We start from the raw sequence: 22,306 nt of genomic DNA on the forward strand, positions 1-22,306 counted from the left end.
TCTTCCCTCTACGCCACAACCCCTGATGAAGACCTGAAACTCAGGTCGAAACGTCGGCATAAAATAAATAAATATGGTTTTGTTTATTTATGTTGTTCTTTGCTGACCGCACCCCCCCCCCCCCGACAAACTTCTTCAAAAAAATTCTATTATTTTTAAAGATGATATAGTTTACTATGCTGTAACTTATAATTACCTAATTTAAACAGTTCACTTCATATAAACATTTGTCATATGAAAGGAAGATTCATGAAGGTTGAAGGAAACTTCACAACCGGTGGTTTAGTAATAGTACTTCTTTAAGAAGTATTGAACCCCTGACCATTCGTGGGTTGTAGCTGTATAGATTTTAATCTTCTTTTTTTTAAAGTATAAATAAACGAGAATTACGAAAAGGTATTATACAATTAATGATAACCGGAGTAATAACAAATAAAAAAGAAATGTAAAAAAATAGTACACACTATAATACGGGAAATAAAAATAAAATAAAGGCTAAGAAGAAAAGAAAATAATGAACAAAATAGGACACCCACCGAATGGAGGTAAACACAAGAATGAGCTAGAGGTGGATGAGAGGTACCAACAGGATAGAGGAGTCTGGTACTTATCCTATATACAGTGCTCTTACATGGCATATAAAAGTCCACATACATTATATAATACACGTTCACATACAAAGAAAACATAATTGTTTTCTTGCATAAAGAGAATTTAGGCTTATGTGGGGATAAAGACTCTAGTATGTTTTTGTGCTTTCAGCATAGAAAGCTTCAATTGTTCTACATGAACAGTTCTACGTTTTTTTGGGTCCTGCATGGACCCTGGTAGTGTTGCACCTCTTTGCCTCTATTGGTCCCTTGCGGCGATAGATAGTCGTCCTGATCCGGAATTTCCCCACAATATCCCGGAAGTTAATGTTCCGGCGCGCACCGCGCTTAGACTTTTTACCCTCTATCTTGTTTTTAACTTAATCCCAAACATCGTATAGTGCTTCTCTGTTATGAATAATTTCCCAGTAATCTTTTCCAATAATCCCGCCTCACTAACAGAACTTCGAAAGGGGAAACTCCGTAACTACATGTATGAAATGGTTATAAGCCTCAATCGTTCTCACCATCGCGTCGTCGGGCTCTAACCCCTTGTCCAACTGATAGACTCGGGCCGTTTGTAGCGGCGTCGGTTTAAACCATTCTGTGGTGGTCACATGAAATGAAAACTTGACCTTCCACCATGGTGAGGATAGAGTGGTAACCTGTAGATAACCACTCCTCTCCGTATGTCAGAATGACCAGGAAGAGGGTTATAAAGAAAAAAAACTAATAGACCCGCAAGTAATTATTTATAATATGTGTTGTCATTCGATTCTCCACCCTTGTGTTTCTGGCATCCCGAGGTGCCAGACCAACTCCACTGCTTTTATCTCGTCCCGAATTGCTGCATTGACGAATTCCCTGAAATCCGACCAGAAATTTCATAAAATTAGAACAACGTGCCTAATGCCCCTGGTACTACATCGGCTCATCTGTCCCTGATTCGAATGCCATGTCCACCTTGTATCCCTTCTAGGTTAAGGTGTCCATCTGCGGATCGACTGACGCCATGTCCGTAGTTGGAGTTTCATCTTTTATGGCTTAATCATATCTGGCGCTCAGACAAACAACACAGCTCCTTATTATTTCCAGGAGCGTTCGTTTTATAGCCCAGCAAAAATATTTTGGTCACAGGGCCTGGATCTTCAATGTGATTCGTCGTGCCCTGGTGATAGGCAAGAGTTACGTCCTTCTGTTGTTCTATGCCCCACAATGTGTCCTCTAGCCGTGTGCAACGAAAGAATGTTTGATCTACTCCCAACTGTTCCGTTTATCATCTATGATTGCGTCCACTTTTTCTATTTCCGCCGGTCTTCCTTCGGTCGCATTCTCGTCCACTGATGACGGTCCCACCTAATCCGCCTACGCGTTTTGATTACTTCCCTCCCAGGCGTCCATTCTCGCAAAAATTACCGCAGATCCCCGGACGGTTCACTGTAGTTGAGCACGATAATCAGTTTTCTTTCTCCGGCCTATAGACTATTTCGATGTTGTATTTGGAAATGAGTTCCTTCCAGCGGGTAACCTGAGCTGAGAATTCTTTCAGTTTCCCCACCCAATGTAGAGGCTGATAATCCATCCGAATCCTAATTTTTCTTCCAAATACGTAGGGACGGAAGAGTTCTACGGCCCATACTTTAGCTTACAATTCCCTTTCTAATGCGCTGTAACGAGTCTCCGCATCTGAAGTCACCAACTAATGTATGCTATCGAGCGCTCCGCCCCATCTCCTTCCTGGAACTTCCATTTCTTGATCTGGCCTGGTCCGTTCTCCTTTCACCTGTGCCTCTTTCCCTGTCGCCTTCCTTCTGCTCTCTCTTTCTCCAAGGCATCATTGTGTTTCCTAGGATTGGTATACATCACTACTCCATCCTCCGTTGTCTGTCTCCATTCCTGAGTCTTCTTCCTGGACGCGGGCATCTATCATTTCTTGCACACACTCGACAAACGTGCGTTTCCGTGATTTCCACCACGAAAGTGGAAATCATTAACGGCATCTAGTGGCCTCTAGAGTAGCTTCCTTCCCTTACGACCTGTGTCACCAGCTAACCAGAGAAGTCGAGATATGATTGTTTTGCTGAAACTTACATGAGTTACTCTCGGATATAAAGGAAAAAAATATATCCGATACCTCCCAAATACGGAAAACCACTTAACAAGACTATAAGCTTTCAGATTTTCTTATAAACACGCGATGTCTCCAAGGGTCAAAGTAAAATCGTAAAATATTTATTTTTTCATATCCTTACTAATAGCTGCACACTCATAACTAACCATAGGTCATCAACTCATTCTCTAAATTACTTCTGATTGACATAACATTTATGAAATTGAATATGGGTGCGGAAAGTAGTGCGAAACCTTATTACCAGATTTTTTTACACCAATAATAGTAAACTTTATCGACCCATTTACCCAAAATAATCTATGAACCCACATTTCAGTACGATTTTGACTTAAAGAGTTATGGTGGAGGGGAAAAGGGATATCACTACAGGGGGGAGGAGGTAGGGGGTGCCTTTTCTCAATAATCTAGGAACACGAAATGTTGGGAAATTTGAAATTTAAAACCTACTACAAACTGCAACAATCGTCAAACATTTTGGATTTAAAACTAATTATTATTACAGTAGAATTCTGATAATTTAGCCGCATTTGCTGATCCCAATAAAATCTCTTTATAATTTGAATAAAAAGAATGCATACCTATCCCTTCTTTAATTTGTATTCCCTTCTCCCCCCCCAGAAAAAAAATCATAGGTACTTGTATTTTTGTGGAGTGAGAGGGAATCCTTTCTGTTTCACATCTGCTCTGACCATAACTGCATATCTGAAAATAGGTTTGAATCATGTACCTACCACTTGTTTGTCAAAATGCTTTCTGATCCCAAGAAACAGTGGAACAGAAAATTTCTATTTAACACTGTTTATATTTAGTATTTTTTGCTGAGACAGTAGAATAAAATCACAAGTATCAGACAGAAATTTTACGTTTTTGTTAAATTTGGATGCCAACTTTCTAAATTCATGGATTCTTAGAAGCTGAATTTCTGGAACTAACTACTGGTCTGACCTCTTTCAATTTTTTATAAGAAAATATATTTAACCCAGTTTCAGAGTAAAAATATATTTAAAAACATTAATCTTTATTAGTTATGAATGCAATAACAATTATAATTAATTTAATAATTTAACTTAAGACTCTCCTGCTCGTTTTTTTCTTTCTCCAGCCCTATCGCTATGTAGTTTTGTCACTTGCTCAACTTTAATCTCATATATTCAACTAAAAATCTGTCCCAGTAACACACACAACACCAATTTTATACACACCTGTCTAATATTAGATATTTTATGATATGAAGTTTAAAATGAGAGTTTACAGGTTTCTATTAACAAAATTAGCTAAGAAAAAGGGTAACAAATTATTTATAATGTATGAGCACCAATAACAGACACCTGTGTATGCCTATGTTTACCTATTACTGATACAATTAATGTTTCAGGTGTGAGTATCAGATACCCCTAACTTTCAGTTTAATTTTATATATAGATGGAAAATAAAATCAACAAGTTCCAAAAAAAAATGTAATCAGGTCAGAATACAGAGAAACTGAACAAAATGTCAATAGAACCTATAGAAAAATGGGTCCATTAGGTGGATCATCTCTTACAATTAGAACCAAAAAAGAAAACCTGTAGCCCGCCTAAGATCCTAATTATTTGAATATCAATTTAAAAGTTTCTGTTTCTAGTATGCAGTCTGATACCGGTTGCTTTAAGTAATTATTGCACCACAGTAATACATAAACTGAGATATAAGGCAAAATTCGGGCAATGATTGTGGAAAGGAAGGTAATGAGAAACTAGTACGCTGGCTTCTGGTAAACTGGGAGTCATTCATCCAAGTGATGATAGAAAGTTTCAGGTAGATTATAAATGGCTGAAATTTCAACCAGTGTGCATTCAGCTTCTGAACTATCAAAAGGTTTTTTTTTTTTTGTTATTATTTTTCTCTGCTAAACTCCATTCCCTAAAAGAGAAAAAAAATTCCATAACAACAAAACAAGGAACTAAAGAAATTAACTAAATTTATATGCCCCAACAATATGGTCCATCTGATTCCGCAAAAATAATTTTTGTTTTTTAAATTATATTTTGTTTAACCCTATAAAATAAGTTATTGATATTACTGCCAGATAGTACATGTACTGAAGAAGCGTTTAAGGTGAAACCAAACAATACATGCTACTCTGGTTTATAAACCAATCACATCCCTGCAGTAATAACAAACAAAAAAAAAATCACCAAATACATTAAAACATAATTACACCTGAAACAGCACATCTAAATTTAAAAAAATAGATACAGAATTCATGGGAATTATAACCTTTTAATACCCCCAGCCCGCATATGGGTTGATATACTAACCATATTACTGCAGTAATAATACACCATAAAAAAAATCACCAAGTTTTTATATATTGTATTAAGACTCTTAATACCACATTACAGTGCAAAAAATGTGAAAAAGAAATTATGGTCTATAAAGGTGTTACAGTAATATAGACTTACGTTTCAAACTGGATAGAACATTTCATTACAATACAGTTTAAAATTTGTAGACTTCATATATCATTTGAAGAGAAGAGGTTAGCAAATAGTAGAGATATGAAAAAAATCTCAAAAACATTTGAGAGGAACCATTATGTTTTGTTGGAAACTGCCAAAAATACTAAAAATCAATTCAATACCGTACTAAAAATCAATACTTCAGCACCAGACAAATCAGACTTTTAAAAAAAGTATTCCTCACAAACGTCTTTAATGAGCCTGAAAAAAAATAAATATTTTTTTACCATAATCACAGAACCTAATATTCATCACAAAAAAACTGTTTATTTAATTTTAAATAAAATAAATTCTACAATTATAAACAATTAAGCTGAAATTCAATGATATAATAAGTAATGTATGCTTACATATAAACATACAGACACACACATATTACAGTTGACATAGGCATCATATACATTATTACATTATATACATAGGCATAAATATATAGGCTATTTTTAATATTTATTAATTAGTAAATGTTACAAAGATAAACATATGTCACAAAATCTTTAATTTAGTAGTAATAGCTGCAAGTGGGGCCCTGCTCCAAAGTTGCTTCTGAAACAAATCAATACATAATTTCAACACAAAAATTATGAACTGATACAAATAATAATTGGAAAAAATATATACAAAAGAAAACATAACACTTGTATTTTATACAAATAGAAAAATCAAATGCTAAATAGATTAATTAAAAAATATCATAATGTAGATGATCGAAATTATTAAACTTATAAGTAAACTATCTTAAACTAAACATAAATATTGTACAATGAAAAAATATATTAAATGAGTAATTAAAAATTCATTGAGCTATAAGCTCTAATATTGAATATATATTCAGTGACAAATAAGTTTATTGAGGAGATTCTGCATCAAGAATCACAATAATACTGCATATAAATTTGTCTCTTTGAAAGTCCATTTATTGCAATCTGGATAAATGTAGTGATAATGGCCCAGCAGTGGAGATATTAATAGGAAACAGATTAACTGAATGAAGATCTTGGTTTGCTCAATAATCAGGAAGATTTGGGGTTTATTGTAAATCTGTGGTTTCACTATATGCAAATAGAAGGCCCTATGAGGCTATACAGTGAGGCCATTGTTTCCCATGAAGGGAAGAGAACCTGAGCAACAGACTAACTACAACTTGGTCTAACATTTATCAATTCTCAACTTGTTATAAAAGAACATCTAACCAAGATCAGACACAGCTTTCAAACACTAACCTCTCATCAACTACCAAGTATAGAAAAGTTTATGTATGGCAATAGAATTTTTAATTTTACAACATTAACACAAAAATTGTATGCATTTTTCTTTCCCCTTCCCCCAAGAAACAACAATCAGAGTTACTCACTTTGGGGAGAAAATATCTGGTAATGTTAGTCATAGAGTAAACTGCAGTGACTGATGCCACAATACACTGAGGTGGTTCAGAAACAAGTCGTTGAATGATAAACTTAGCATTACCTGGCAGTTAATAATAAACATTTAATCCTATCCCAAACTCTCCAATCTCATATCACAACCCTTGAAGAATGGAGTCAAAATTGGAGGATTAAAATAAACTCTAACAAATCCCATCAAATAATCTTTACCCTTTGTTGTAAACCTACTAACTGCTCAACAATATCCTTTAACAGTGTTGCTCTTACTCTTGTCACACAGATCCGCTACCTTGGAATACATCTGGACAAATGACTATCTTGGAATCCTCATATAAGACTGAAAAGACAGGAAACTGCACGTTGATTCCGACTATTACAATATTGACTGGACAAATGGTCTAAACTTTCAATCTATTAAAAAAGACTAATCAACATGACTATAATGAGGCCTATCTGAACATACAGAATTGAGCTTTGGGGCTCCACTAAACCTAAGAATTCCTGAATTCTTACTGAACCAGACATCAATCCTTCTATTATAAACTCACTAACCACCCAAACCCACTGGTTTCTAACCTTGCTTTCTCTTTCATTCCATTCCTAACAATCCTCGGAGGCGCCTAAAAGAAAAAGGCCTCTAGAACTTCTAATGTAGAAATGTTATAAGAGTACTGCCAATGGGTAGTATCTCTACAGGCCTGTATCTGACCATTGTAATCAAATAACCAATTTATTAGATGTATTTTTATGTAAATGTTGATAAATAAATTTCTAAAAAAATTCTATACAACAGTAAATAAATATAAATCATAAAAACCTAAAACTTACCTGTCTAGGATTAAGAATTTTTTCACACTTGAATTTGTCAAATTCAGACTCTAAATTCCTAGTGCAGGTACGAAGTTTGGAGTCAGTATTCCCAAATGTTTCCTTTGGAATTATAGGACTCTGAGATCTATCATTAAACGACATCAACCGTGGCCTTTTGGAACTTGGGCTGTAATAAAAGATTAATTACAATTACTATTAAAGTTAATAAAACAATTAAGTAAACCTATTAAATTAAATATATGTATATATAGTTGACTGTAAAAATTGATATATAAGAAGATGGTCAGGGTTGCGGTCAAAAGTGAAACAAAAATAGTTTACAACTGACCATCTTCTTATATATTAAATTAAATATAATAAAAATCCGTGGATTTTTACCATAACTGAATAATTTTGGAAGAATTGAATGAAATAAATGAAATAATTTAAAATAGAACATTCAAAAGCAATGAGATACGTGTATACCAAGATATCAATTTAAAAAAAAAGAAATAATAATCTAAACAAATTATCTCACAACTCAACAAAAGTAATATAATCTTCTGATTCCTTTTTTGTCTAATGCAATTTTTAATAAATGAAAAACTAATTTTAATTGTGGAACACTTATGCTAGTCCCCTATGAACAACAAGATTGCACTATTCAAGACATTTTTGTCTGGCATGGGAATTTAATTAAATGACAAACTAAAAGACAAATAATAAATAGGCAAAATAAAAATTGAAAATAAGTAAATTTATTGCACAATTTATATAAACTTACACAGACATTTATTCTTCACATGCATGTAGAAGATTGCTCGTCTGTTGATTGAAGATTGAAAGATTTTTCAAAGAATTTTTTATAAGAAGGGGTACATAATTGGTTGGTTAAGATCTTGTATATTAGAGGTGGATGGTAGAATGTAGGTTGAGGATGTCAAGAATGCAGAAAGATGTTTTGTTTCTCAAGCAAGATAAGATTATATAAAAGGAAATTATAATAAAGCCACCCTTGTTCAGAATGCCAGTGAGGATATCTGGGACCACAAAAATAAATCTAATGAACCAATTAAATAACTATTACAGTTTCATCTTGTGCTCACCAAACAATCCTCTATACCAGCTAAACTCAACCTGCAACCCGCCAGTCTTGTGGTTAGCCTACCTGGTGTTACCTTATTTTAATTCATTTTGAATTTCATGTTAAACTTCTGTATCAAGTGATCGAGACCGATTTCACTATTACTTATGTACCGGGAGAGAATATTAGGTAGTAAATTCGAATATATAAAACTTTAACCATCATTTTATCAGGAAATTTCCTTGGGAATGAGCTTAAGGATTGGAAAGCTATTGAAAATTTCAATGATATCAAGGTAGAAAAGGCAAGATACAGGATTCATAATTCTGTACAGGATACAGGTTTTTTTACACACTATCCAAAAACATCTATTTTAATTTATCGATAATTTCAATTAAAATCGATCAACCAGATAACATTGTTACAATATATACAATGTTATGTGTGTGTGTGTGTATATATATATAAACACATAACATTGGGGATAACAGTTCGGGAAACTACAGATTTATTTAATTATATATAGGACAATAATATAGTAAAAATCACAATTTAAAGACTTGAAATTGTCCAATCTAATCCTAATTAATCGTAGGAGATCAAGTGTCCCAGGATGAAGATTGATTATTCATTTCAAAAATAAAGTTTCTTGATCACTTTCTACTTCTAAAGTAAAAAGTACTGACTTTTTAACTTAGAAAATTATATATCCTCAGTTGTTACCCTCTGCACCTTCAGTACCTAATTTAACTTATTATCAGAAAGAAAGTCAACGACAATCTAATTAATTTATTATTAAATCTATCGAACGACCAAGGGAACAGGCTTGAAAAAACATTGCACTCAGTTTATTTACTGTTGAACTGCTTCCTTTGAAAGATCTTTTACCGTTTGAACTACCTCATTTTGGAATTCTTTACCCATATCCAATCGTAAAACTTCCTCCTTAAACCTCATTTAAAAATCTTTAAGTTTTATACCCATCTCCTCGACTATCAATCTTCCATAAAATTGTAAATAATAAATATCAATATAAACTTGCATAAATATGTACCTTTTTTCATATTTTATGTATATAATTATTATTATAATTTTATTTAATTTTGATACCAGACAAATGCAAATGCTCTTGAAATTATCCAATCTATTAATCTTAGGGGATCAAGTGTCCCAGGATAAAGATTGATTATTTATTTCAAAAATAAATTTTCTTGATCACTTTCTACTTCCAAAGTAAACATTTTTAAAATTTATTATATTTTTCATTACTTAAATGGCAATATTTTAGACCAACTATAAAATAGGAGGAAAAATATACATGAAGAATACTTTTTTTCCATGAATATATAATTAAAAAAATCATTTGCAGAGAATACAGAATCTTTATTTCTACATCATGGGGGAGAAAAACTTGTACTTACATTGGAGTTGTAAAATCTGAATTATCTGGGCTTTGGAAGAGAGCCCGCTTCAAATAAAGCTGTCCACCTTGTGAGTACTTCTTCTTATCATCCCTAAAACCATATTAAATTAGATTTAAACAAAAGAAATATTAAATTTCATATTGTTTTAAGTTATCGATATCAGGTTATTCAATTAAATTAATAAAAGTTTTCCTTAAAAAGAAAACTACAGTTCAAGTTGAAGAGATTGTTATAAATTTCCTATATAAATAAGGGAAAATAAATAAAAAATTTGTTTAACTGTAAAACAGGACAGATGCAACCTAGGGATCTCGGAATGGAACTTTAATGTCTTTCCTCAAGAGAAGCAGAAAAGAAAGTCAAATATCTAGTAGCAAAGTTAAAAGAGCATGGTTCAGCCAAGGGCCAACAACTTCAGCTGTTCTCAATGTAAAGTTAGCATGTCTAAGATACATTCACTTTGGCATGGACCACATTGTAGACTTCAAGTTTCGTGAATTAATCATAAAAGGCTATAGAAATTCAGCAATATTATAGAATTTTTAGAGGGCAGTAAACATTACACAGCCCCACAATAGGCCTAAATAATTTATATATATACATTTTGTAGAAATTAAGCTCGAGTCATATTGATATTGTATTACTTTTAAATTAAAACACTAAGTGCAAAATTAAAGGAAAACAACATAATGTGTTGAAGAATATGAATGTATTTTTAAAATACAGTGGAAACTCCGTATAACCAATTCCATGATAACAGGGGATATTTAGAAATCCTCTTCAACTAGCCATAATATTTAATGAAAAATTCATCTCTGCATAAAAAGTAGGGCATGCATGAAAACCTTGATGCAACAAATTTTCGGAATGGTAACCTCTACATAGTGAAATGGATCTGTATAAAACAAATTTTATCCATCACAGTTTAGCAAAAGAAAGTGTCTCCAATTAAATCTTTGCAGGCCTTTCTCCAATCCTCTTTCTTAATTGTATTTACATAGTCAATTTTGTCTATTGTTCTGACCTAACACAATGAGTATTATATATTATTCAAGTATATAATACATTACATTTAATAGCGATAGCTGACAAACTGGTATGGTCCAATATGGTTCTAGAATGCGGATTGTGCTGATCGCTGTGTATCACTTAGATCTCAGAGGAACATTATTACCATTTTTTTGCCACATTTCGGTGCAAAAGTCTCCAACAGCTAAGCCTTTTTCTATTACATTACTCTTATAATTTTTACTTTACCTATATACTTCTCTAATTATTATTATCTAATTATTCTACTTATATTTTATTTAAACCCTTCTGACTTAGACACATAACATAATTATTTCTAATAAAATGGACCCAGAAGATCCTGTAGATTAAAATCCTCTCAACCCCCCCCCCTTCAAATTACATAAAACATGAACAGCTATCAGAAAACACATTGAAACAACAGTCTCATTTCTCAAAACAATATGAAAATTTACTCAAAGTCCTAAAAGACTTTTCATGATATGAAAATCACTAGACTAATAGGTCTAAGTAGTTCAGAGGTAATTTCTATCAGAAAATTAACTAATAAAGTTACTCAACTTATATAAAAATTACAAACAGTTATATAAAAAAAATTAACTAAAGACATACTTGATAATTGAGATTGTTCTAGCTTTGGATAAATCATTTGTCCGCTTACAAAATGTGTTTCTTCTTTTTGCCAAATAAGACAATCTACTCCCAGGCGACTTGGCCCAGCCTGAAAAATAAAAAACCTTTTAGTATTTCCATTTCATAAATAAGTTCATACCAAGAAATAAACTGGTTCATAATGATTTTTTTTAAAATAATACATCAGAGAAAAAAATAATAAATCTTCAATTCAATTTGAACAAAATAAAATTGAATTTTCATATACTTTATTTTATGCTTTTAACATGAATTAATTTTAAAATAGCTTAGAGCCATTTTATTTTTTAATGTGAACTTCATCAATTTTAATTTTTGAAAAATTAGTTGTTTTTTTTCAAAAACAAGATGATTCTTTCACATGATAAAACTCATCATTTGAACCACATTTACCACCATTCGATTATTATTTTCTATTCCTTATTTTATATTTAATTTGGAGTTTATCAACATAAAGTATTAGTATCAGTGTCAGATATGGTAACATTGAAACAAGCTGGAAAAACACAAAATGTAAAATATTTCGTGAACAAATATTTTTTCCAAAAAACTCTTTTAAGGCATTTGCTAATGCAATTGATTTCTTAGCACAAATGTTTGAGAAGTTTAGGCAGTATGGTATCAACAAAAATGTTAAATAGAGAAGTATGTATGTCTGTGAAGTATGTAAGTTAAAAAAGAATAAATTATTAAAACTAAGAAGTAAATTAATAAAGTAGCACTCGCTAATCTTTTAAATACTACTTAATGCTTAAAACCCTCTCTTTCTAAAACCAAGTGGTAGCTAGACGTAAATCAAAATTAACTATGACGGATTATTGGTGTACTCAAAGGCCAACAATGACTTAAATGACAACTAAAGATTTATAAAGTAGTTATTAATATTTGTAATTAGCACAAACAAGCAACAGAAACTGCCCTATGCTATATAGCTGTGACCAGTACACATCACTAGCTATACCCACATTAAACGATTGCGGCATGTTTTAAAGCTGTCTATCCACAGTATGAGGAGAGGGAATCAATTCTTCCTCAGTTCCTATTCCCGAAATTCAATAAGAATACCTTCCTAAAAGCGTATCCAACACCTGTTGATTTTCTTGCTTTTTTTCTATTCTGAGTCAGATATCACCGTCGTCCAACAGGAAATTTAATTGAAGGTTACAAAAATTAATGGTGATTTTTTTTTTTCACTGTCATTTGATGTTTTTTAAATAATCCATTACAATTAATGATTTATACAAAAAACTGTGGTTTTCAGATACAGAATATCCAAAAAGTAGGGTTTTTTGGTATGGTCCTTGAAGTATCTTGAGAATTTGTTGTATATTAATTTTGAAGTTAATAATGTGGGGGACCTGTAGTAAAATTGCATTACAAAGTCAGAAGGAAAGTCGTTGGGCCAAAATGTCACATAAAGAGTAGGAACCAAATGAGATAGAATGGAATGAAAATCATCAAAAAACATACCACAGCATCCAGTTAAAATGAAAGTGGAACGTAACGATTCGTACCTTTTTAAGTGTTAGTCATTGCAGCCCATCACTAAACTGTGACAAAGAGACAGCAGTGTAAATGGACAGTTTTTTTTTCAAATTTTATTTTCAAGTTTTACTTATCCTAACATGTAAATCCTCAAACTTGAGAGTGAGGAGATTAATTTATTTTTCATGGTCAATTACAAAGCTTCTTTTTCGGTGAAAAACACAAGTATATAATAGTTTTGTGAGAAACAAAAGATGAGCTGTTGACAATTGGAATCAGCTAATAACTCTTTGTAAAAATTATTAAAAACTGCGAAACATGGCAATTTTCAGACATCTAATTACAGTCCTTGCAATTTTGCATGGACTTGTTTTAGAGCTTTTGCCGGTACCTATCTTTAGTAATATTTTCATGCAAAATAGTGATAACTTCGCAGTAATTTTAAAAATGTACAAACGGGCATTCATGAAAATTTCACTCCATTATTTTGTTTATACGTGTATTTTACCTATTCTTAACACATTATTAAATATTAAGAATAGATTCTTCATTAAATTTAATATGGAATAAAAAAAGGATTTTAATTTGAAAAAGCAAAATTGATGAGGATTGCAAAAATTTTCAAACAATGTATATTGTTTTGTAGTTATTTGTTTACAGAATAACATGATATACAGAAAAAGGAAGTTTTTTTTTCTTTTAACTGCTTTTTACAGTGGGTGCTTTGTGCATACTCTCGAAAAAAGTAAATTTGATGGCTTTAAAACGCAAGATTCAGTACTACTAGGAGTACATGTCCACATTGACACTGCCTTCCCAGGAGATGTGCCTTCTAGCTATGGGTCCCCTTTCATTCATATAGGTCTTATATGTATTCCTGGTGGTGTTTTCTTCAGATCCTCGGAGATGCAGTCCTTCGACATGATTTTTGGTCTTCACCAGGTCTCTCTCTATTAAGATATCCATAATAGTCTTCTGACTATCCTCTCCTTACCCCTTTTGATTAAATGTTCCAGCCATCTAATTCTTAACATACTTACAAATTGGGGAACACCCAGATCATTATAACATGTGTACAGTTCATTGTTTTTCCTGAGTTGAAACACACCATTCTTTTCTACTGGTCCATGAATGTGTCTTAAAATTTTCCTTTCGAGCACCACTAGCATCATATAGTTAAAAATTGTTATATGTGAGTCCTACTCTGTTTTTAATTGCATATAGGACTCAGTTGAATAGCAGTGGGGCAGGAGAATCCCCTTGTCTCAGTCGACAAAATCCCCGAGTCTTTGGTTTTCCCACCAACCTTGACTGTATAAGCTTTATTCTTTTTGTACATATGGTAAGTCAAATTAGTTCAGCTAGGATGTCCATTTCTCTCACAGCATAGCATAATTCCTCTTGATGACAGAATCATATGTAGCTTTATAGTCCATAAAGAGTTGCCACATGTGGTTACAAAACTCTTTAATTTTTCCATCTGCTGAAGTAAGAATATTAATGGTTGACCAATTGGCCCTAAATCTAATTGCAATTGAGAACACATAAAATCCTGTATATAGTAGACTGATTCCTTTAGAGTTATTGTAATGAGTTGAGTCACCTTTCTTTTTAAAAATTGGTACAATAGACTCACTCCATTTTTGTAGTGTTGTTTCTAAGGTCTCGATTTGTTCTATGAGCCTATTAATATCCTCTATTAGTTACAGGTCTCCTGCCTCCAGAAATTCTGCTGGGATGCTATCTGATTCAGATACTTTATTGTTATTTAGTTTATCCAAAATTAATTAATTCTAGTAACTTTCATTAAATCACATCAAAATATTCTTGAAAACATTTTTAATGAATGATGTTATAGTGATTTAGAACATGTGAAGTTTTGGCATTCAACTGGTAGAAGAAATAGGAAGAATATTCCGGAGCATAAAATAAATATGCTAGCAAGCTAAATTTGTGAATAAGAGAAATTATTTATAGCAATATCTCTCAAAATTGTTGACAGTATAAACAAATATCAGTCAATATAAAACCTTACTTCAAGATACACTGGTTTAGCTGGCTCAGAATATCTCAGTCAACATAATCATATAGCTTGAATCCTCCATCAAGAAATTGAAAATTTTATGGTCTGATTGAGAATTCGATCCATTCCATCTTATTGAGTACTGTATTCTTAGTGAACCAAAATCTGGAAAGTACAGATTATATTGAGATGAACACATAATTACCGTAAGAATGATCCCACACAAGCTGGATAATTTATTTGATTTGAATAGGACATTCAATAAACCGTAACAAAAATTCCAGATGTCAAGATCTAGCCGAGGCATTAATAGAAACCTATAAAATGTAAAATAATCTTGTATATATAAATGATTTACCATAACTAGATTTGAAGGAGATGGTAAAGAAGGAAGAAAATACAGTTATCAACTATTTATTAATTTTCAGCCAACGTTTCGATCTAAATTGCAGATCTTTATCAGGACTGTTAGGTGGAAGTGTAAACAGAGACCCTTCAAATTACAATTGACTTAACTTGATTGACATATCAGCCCTGATAAAGAGCTATAATGTAGAACAAAATGTTGGCAGAAAATAAATAAATAGTTGATAATAATTTTGTTTTCCTTCTTGACAGCAACCCTGACCATCTCCTTCAAAAGTAAAATAATCTCATCTAATGGCAGAAATCTAGAAGTTATGGTTTATTTCTTAACAGGAAAAATATCAATAAAGGAAATTGCAAAAAGTTCAGAGTAGCTTTTCACAAAAACGCTGAAAATTCTTAAAATTGCCAAAAAATAGAAAGCCCATTACCAGAAAATATAAATCATAATGAAGCAAATTAAAATATATAAAATTATATTTTTACTACTAGGCTAATGTCTCTTATTGCTTCTTGTTTTTCGAGAAACATATGACTCATTTGTACTGTTGGAGGCAGAACTTTTGATTGATTTTCTCAACAGTGGTAGGATCAATCTGGGGAAATGTCCTATTAAAGGAAACAACATAGAATATTGGTACATGACAGTACCTACAGACCAAACCTGTATGATCAACTCATAACTAACAGGAAAAGTCAGGTTTTTCAAATCTTATGCAGTATGACTTGTGCCTATTTTGAGTCCTTTCTCAAAAACTGTTCATTTTTGGGCTTTAAAACACAGGGTCCAATCTACGTTCTAAAGGAATGGATTTGGGTATTTAGTCTGCACCAAAATCTTTAAAACCCAATTTTACCGTCTCGATCCGCTGACTTCCCTTTGTCAAAGTTTTGAGACCTCTCACTTTTTTTAATGACTTCTATTAAAGTTCCAGAAAAAAACTCAAAGGCTAACTTCTTTAATAAATACAATTTAACAATAAAAAAACTTATGTAGTGGATATAGATTTCAGCCATTCGTTTTTACAAAACCATGTAACATCTGTAATTCAAAGTCATAAAAGTAATTTATGCCCATCATAAAATTACTAATCTTATTGGTCATTAATCAACAATACCCTATTTCTGGAAATAGAGGTGCTAGAAATGTAAGTGGAGTGTGAGGTATTCCAAATTATTGGCCTAAAGAAATTACTGGACTGAAATCATAATCCATTGTTAACGATTGAATGGTATAACAATGACCAAATAGTTCTTTAATGTAAGTTAAAAGAAGTAGTAGGCCAGGCCCATACACTAACAACTGAGTTATAGATAGCAGTTGAGATGAAAACACTTCTTTAACTCAATCTGCATGAATTTGCAAATACTGGGGTCAATCACTGCCAAACTATTGCTAAAAACAAATTGCTTACAAAATAAAATATTGTTACTTAATTATTTATAATAATAAAAAATATACATATAGCTCAAAAAAGTGGTTTATTATAATTTATAATTATAATGACAAGAATCAAAGTATAAAAAGTATATACCAATTCTAAGGTAAAAGCTGGGATCATACTCATCATAGCATTACCATCCAGATTATGTTTGTTAAAACGAGCCAACTTGACAAATCAAACCTACTTTGCACAATTTTGTAATGATTCACAGGTGACTATAGTAAAAAGAATAAAACATGTTAACTGTTAATACAAGGCCTAATGAATGTGGATGTTCAATACCGTGAGCAACAATTTTGTTTTAATAAATAACTGATAACATGAACAAATCTTGCCCATATACCTACATTATTAGACACTCTAAAACCCACCAAAACTCAACTTTATAAGATTGAATCAAATCCAGTCCTCTTACCTACAGCTTTTTTCACTCCTATGATTTTTTAATGTCATTGATTACCCTTAAAATAAACCACTCATTGTCAAACCCAACTTTACTTGCCCATTTCAGTCACCGTGATGCTATAACTTCAATTATATTTACCCGGTGTAGGTCATGCAATTCGGCTTAGTGTAGTCAACTAAATTCCTCAGTCAACTCATCCTTCTTTGTAGAATAATGTCAAATATCCTTGACTAATAATGTCAATTACTTTATTTTCAAAAATCTTAAGGCATCGTTCTTTCCTTACGAATGCTATAGCGGCTACGATATGCATCTGTAAAGAACAGTAGAAAGTATAATAGTTTTTTGTTTCTTTTAAATATAAAAGAGCAAAAGCTCCGTTACGAGATACAAATCAATTGTTAAAATACAATTGAAAGATTCTAACCAAAAAACCTTGAGTCTCTAAAATACTGGCAAACAAATAACCAACTGACATTGATTTCCCAATGTTGGTATCATCAGGACAGAAAACAAAATATCACATGTGCTCAAACAAAATGCAGCACACATATCATCAACAGTTTATCACTGAACTAGAAACAGTATATCACTCCAAGACATCTGAACTAAAATAGTATATTATTGTTTTGAAAGAGAAATGAGAACCATTTCCTGACTTTTTTTTAGCTACTATACTTCCATTTAAATTTCTATTTAATAATTTAAACTTCTCAATGTATTTCCTGTTATATCTTAACTACTGAAAATATTACTGTTTTTATTATTAACCATATGTTTTGTTTCGTCTGTATTTATTTTGAGACCTAATTCCATTCCAATAATGTTGTATTTCATTCACACAAAAGTTTCCTCATCTTTACCTAACAATACCAAATCATCAGACACATCCAAGTCAGTGCTTCTTAAAAGTGCTTTGTTTTACCAAACAGATTAAAATCATTCTCAGTATGTATTGCCAATTTAGTGGTATAATCAAGAGCTAAATTAAATAGACCTGGAATAGAAAACAAAATCATCCTGTTTTAAACCTGAATGTTCAACAAAAAGTTTTTGGAAGGAACTTGTTAAATTAGTAAAATAAAATATGAATAACATAAAAATTTAGCATAATTATTAATGATTATAAATAGTAGTCATTCTGATCAATTACTATCAATACTAAAATTTAACAGATTAGGATATAAACAGTTTTCATAAACCTCAAGTTACAAAAAAATTTAACCTCAAGAAATAATCGATGACAGAAAGTTAAGGTATAATTCATTAATTACAATTGAACTGAATAACAAGGAGCCAATGTATATTCGTAAAATATTCACCATTTCGTTTTTGTCTTTTCTTGGCTGAACTAGTTAAAACCTCATGCATAACAAAACTACTAGAAGTTTCTGAAGAGATACGTCTTTCTGCTATCTTCATTCGAAGTGCTTCAACCTCTTCACAATCATTGTTTAAGCTGGAAAAGCATACCATTTTAATAAATACTAAAGTAAGCAAGAAAACAATAATTAAAATAAAATAAATGTTCACATACAAAGAAAAGAAGAAAGCAGTATCAAAGATCTTGAAAACAGCAATGAATAAAATACAAAGAATTAAACTTTACATAATTAACACCTATAGATAAGGATATTAATAGACTCTTTAAAATTGTGGCTAATAAAGTTATTAAAATTAAAATCATACATTACTAAAAAAAGTATATACAATGTCCAATATTAATAACCATTACTTTTTTTTTTAAACTGAATTTGATGTGCAATAAAATTTATAAAAATTATTTAACAGTATATTATAGTTACTATTAAAACTAACCATTAAAAAAATCTAAGTAACATACTAATACTCACTAAACATCAAATTTATTTTGTACATTGTCGGCAGAGGTTAATGAACCTGAAAAAACATAATATACTGAATACATGATATCAAAATTGATATTATCAGTTCACAAAGAGGAAAAAATAAAAAATTACCATCCCACCAAAGATGTTTATTTGTATACCAAGAGGATAACATCGCTGACATATCAATTGCAGGGTTGGTCATTTCTGGAGGAGGAGGTATGCCACCCATCATTGCCTTTAAACGGGAAACTTCAGCAGATTCTTTGTGGATAGGTGTCTTAGGAGAGGATAACACCACTTTTGAGCATGAAGCCTCATCAGCTGAAAATTAAGATTTAATTTAATAAAAAAGGTGTTTAAAAATATTGTTTAAAAATATGCTTGCTGGTAATTATAAATGTAAAAACTTCATAAACATTTTTGGAAAATAAAAAATTTCTTTATTATACAATAAATCACTAAAAACTAAAATCAAGACATAATGTTAGGACACTTGGCATTGATATTTCCAGCTGAAACTGCTGAGTGGGGCAAGAGAGGTGTTGGTCAGGAACACCCGAAAATAAGAACTCTATGACAGTCTAGTGACTTCCCATATCACTGACTAGTAGTCTAGACAATCCATTTGAAGACTGAGCCAATCACACAGAGCAAGCAATTGGTATTTGCCATTTTAAAGAGACCCCAAAAACCAACGGAAATATATATGTTGGAATCAAGTACTGTCGGGTTCGGAATAGTCTTAATGCTCTGAAACTCAATATCGATTTTATGTAAAAGTGTAGATGAAACTCTATAATCTGTATGGAGTCTCAAGAACCAACAAACAGTTAGAGATGTTATTTTCTTCAGTTGAAAATGTGATTATGTTTGAAACACTAACACATGTACCAGAAAAATTCCCAATAACTCCCTTCTCACAGTAAGATGTCACCAAAGGGTCAAAAATTTGATGAAATTTCTTGAAGAAAGAGAATTTTAGGTCAGTCAGATTAAGATAGAAACAGGGGTCTATGCAGCAAAAAGTGTGGTAGTAGCTATTATTTTTGTTTTTTCTTGAATAAATAAACAGAGGCTTGGAACAAAGACCTTATCTGTTTCTCCTAAATAAGGTTTCCATGTTTAAATATGGTATTTAAATAGGCTTAGTGCTCTTTTTGTTAGTCTATAAGACAGATTAAACTGGATATGCCTTAAATAAAAATTATAATAGGGGATCACCACATGGGATACAGAAGAGGAAAAGCTAGACCAGACCTTCATCCCAAAGAAGAAATCAGAAAAATGTTATTATGGCTGCTTATCATAGGAAAATGTCAGTCATTTATGACATAATGGGATGCCAATTAATCCAATAACACCATTCAATGTGTTAATTTCCTGTCTAAGATTAAGCTTCGAAGATAAAATCTTTCAAAACATTAGATTTCCTGTCACAAATTCTGCTTTTTCAATCTTCTGGCACATAAAATGCAGACTATTCAAACTGATATTAAAAAATTAAAACGGTGAAATGTTTTAATGCATATGAATTTTTTTTTTTAATTCTCACAATAAAGTATGTTAAATCTCAAAAACTTTCAAGCATCAGATCACAAATGTTTTTTAAATTAAGGAAATAAATCATTATGCAGTCATAGGCTTAGTCAAATAAACATCTCTATCTTCTCAGCTGGTGAGCATTTCTTATAACCACTATAACATTTTAATTATGCACTTCTAATGTATTATTAATTAATTATGAATGCATCAGTTATAAAAGATAAGATAAACAACAATAACCATTATTAAATTGCCCCACTGAAAGGTCTTATAAGTTTCTATATCTTTCTATTTGGCTAAACTCTCTTAAAAGAAGTTCCCTTCATTAACTGCCAAAGTTATTAAAATTTAGAACTCATAATGTTTCAGTACCACCTTTACACCATAAATCCATTAAAGTAAAATGACACAAGAACACAAAAGAAAGTTGTGATTTTGCAAATCAAGAAAACTACCTGTTCCAAATACACAGCTGTTTTAATTATTCTTAATGTTTGTCACTTTCCACTTATTAAACAAAATGATTTAAACTCAATGGTTTGATTTCAGTTGATGCCTTAAAGTTGTTCAGAAAATAATTCTCTAATCTGGAAGGCATCCATATCTTTCAACACTAAGGGGCTTTACTTGGTTTAAGATGGTCCAGAAGAAGACTTTCTCAACTTGAGTAAAACTTGTAGTGAATTCCTGACTTATTCCTAATCTTAAAAAATCCCTGACTTATTCCCCTATGTTCAGACAAGTGAACACCCTCCACAAGTTTCAATTGTGTCGTCACATGATATTTTACACCAAAAAAAAAATTTTAGTTTCTAGTGTAAGCTGAATATATTATTTTAATAGAAATCAAAAACATTTACTTATCACAAATATATAAACGATAAAAGAAAAGTGCAACCAAAAATAGTTTCCTGTCAAACCTCAATATTTAAAAAAATATTACTTAAACAACACTACAAACTGAGGTAAGTTACTATTTTGTTCAATATCTGTAAAATTTTAAAGTTATTTATTTCATTTATAACAGCCAAAATCGAAGTACCTGTCAACTTATTTCATAGAAAACTAATTACTTACCAAAAATGTCTTCATCAGACACATAACCTTCCATTCTACTAAAATGTCGATCAACTCTTATTATCAGTACTTCAAAGATAATTTAATTAGTAAATCCTAAGGGCCATATGTACAAAGTTCTGTTTTAAACAAGTATCTAAAAACGCTGCACTTCAAATAACACAAACACCACACTGAACGAGATGAGGTCAATTCTCAACTGACCTTTTTGAATGTTGGCTCCATAATTCGATTGTAGACATCTTTTCTAAAAAACCCAAATAATCGATTTATGAATAGAGCTACTTAGTTCTTCAACTTTGAATGCTCCTTGAAAATTTTCTGAAGCAGGTACCCACTTAATATTATATTTTTCGTGATATAAATTAAAAAAAAACACTTTCACCTCCGCGATCATTTATTATCCTTCACTATCACTGACCACTACATACTTGTTTCATTTGACATGGAATGTTTGTTCACCAATATTCTTATAGACCAAGCCCTCCTTAAAGTTAAATAAATAAT

General features: G+C 31.5%; 1 protein-coding gene across 1 annotated transcript; it reads right to left on the reverse strand.

The window, feature by feature from the left end:
- Window positions 1–5,051: 5,051 nt before the first annotated feature.
- On the reverse strand, window positions 5,052–22,011 carry mi (minus). Its single transcript, XM_014439263.3, has 8 exons — window positions 21,800–22,011; window positions 19,310–19,501; window positions 19,184–19,229; window positions 18,653–18,789; window positions 11,567–11,675; window positions 9,923–10,015; window positions 7,436–7,604; window positions 5,052–5,768 (listed from the first exon to the last, which is right to left on the reverse strand). The coding sequence occupies exons 1-8, from the start codon at window positions 21,831–21,833 to the stop codon at window positions 5,709–5,711; spliced, it is 840 nt and encodes a 279-aa protein (XP_014294749.1). The 5' UTR covers window positions 21,834–22,011; the 3' UTR covers window positions 5,052–5,708.
- Window positions 22,012–22,306: the final 295 nt, after the last annotated feature.

The sequence above is a fragment of the Halyomorpha halys genome, unplaced genomic scaffold (genome assembly GCF_000696795.3).
Source record: "Halyomorpha halys isolate HHAL.00 unplaced genomic scaffold, Hhal_1.1 Scaffold80.1, whole genome shotgun sequence".
In the NCBI taxonomy this organism is placed as follows: Eukaryota; Metazoa; Arthropoda; class Insecta; order Hemiptera; family Pentatomidae; genus Halyomorpha; species Halyomorpha halys.

Excerpts from the sequence above, each read along its gene's own strand:
- mi (XM_014439263.3), bottom strand. The coding sequence starts at position 21,833 with ATGGAAGGTTATGTGTCTGATGAAGACATTTTTG. Across the intron at positions 10,016-11,566 it reads AGAACAATCTCAATTATCAA|GGATGATAAGAAGAAGTACT; the intron begins GTATGTCTTTAG and ends ATATGGTTTTAG. Across the intron at positions 5,769-7,435 it reads AAATTCTTAATCCTAGACAG|AAGCAACTTTGGAGCAGGGC; the intron begins GTAAGTTTTAGG and ends GATTTGTTTCAG.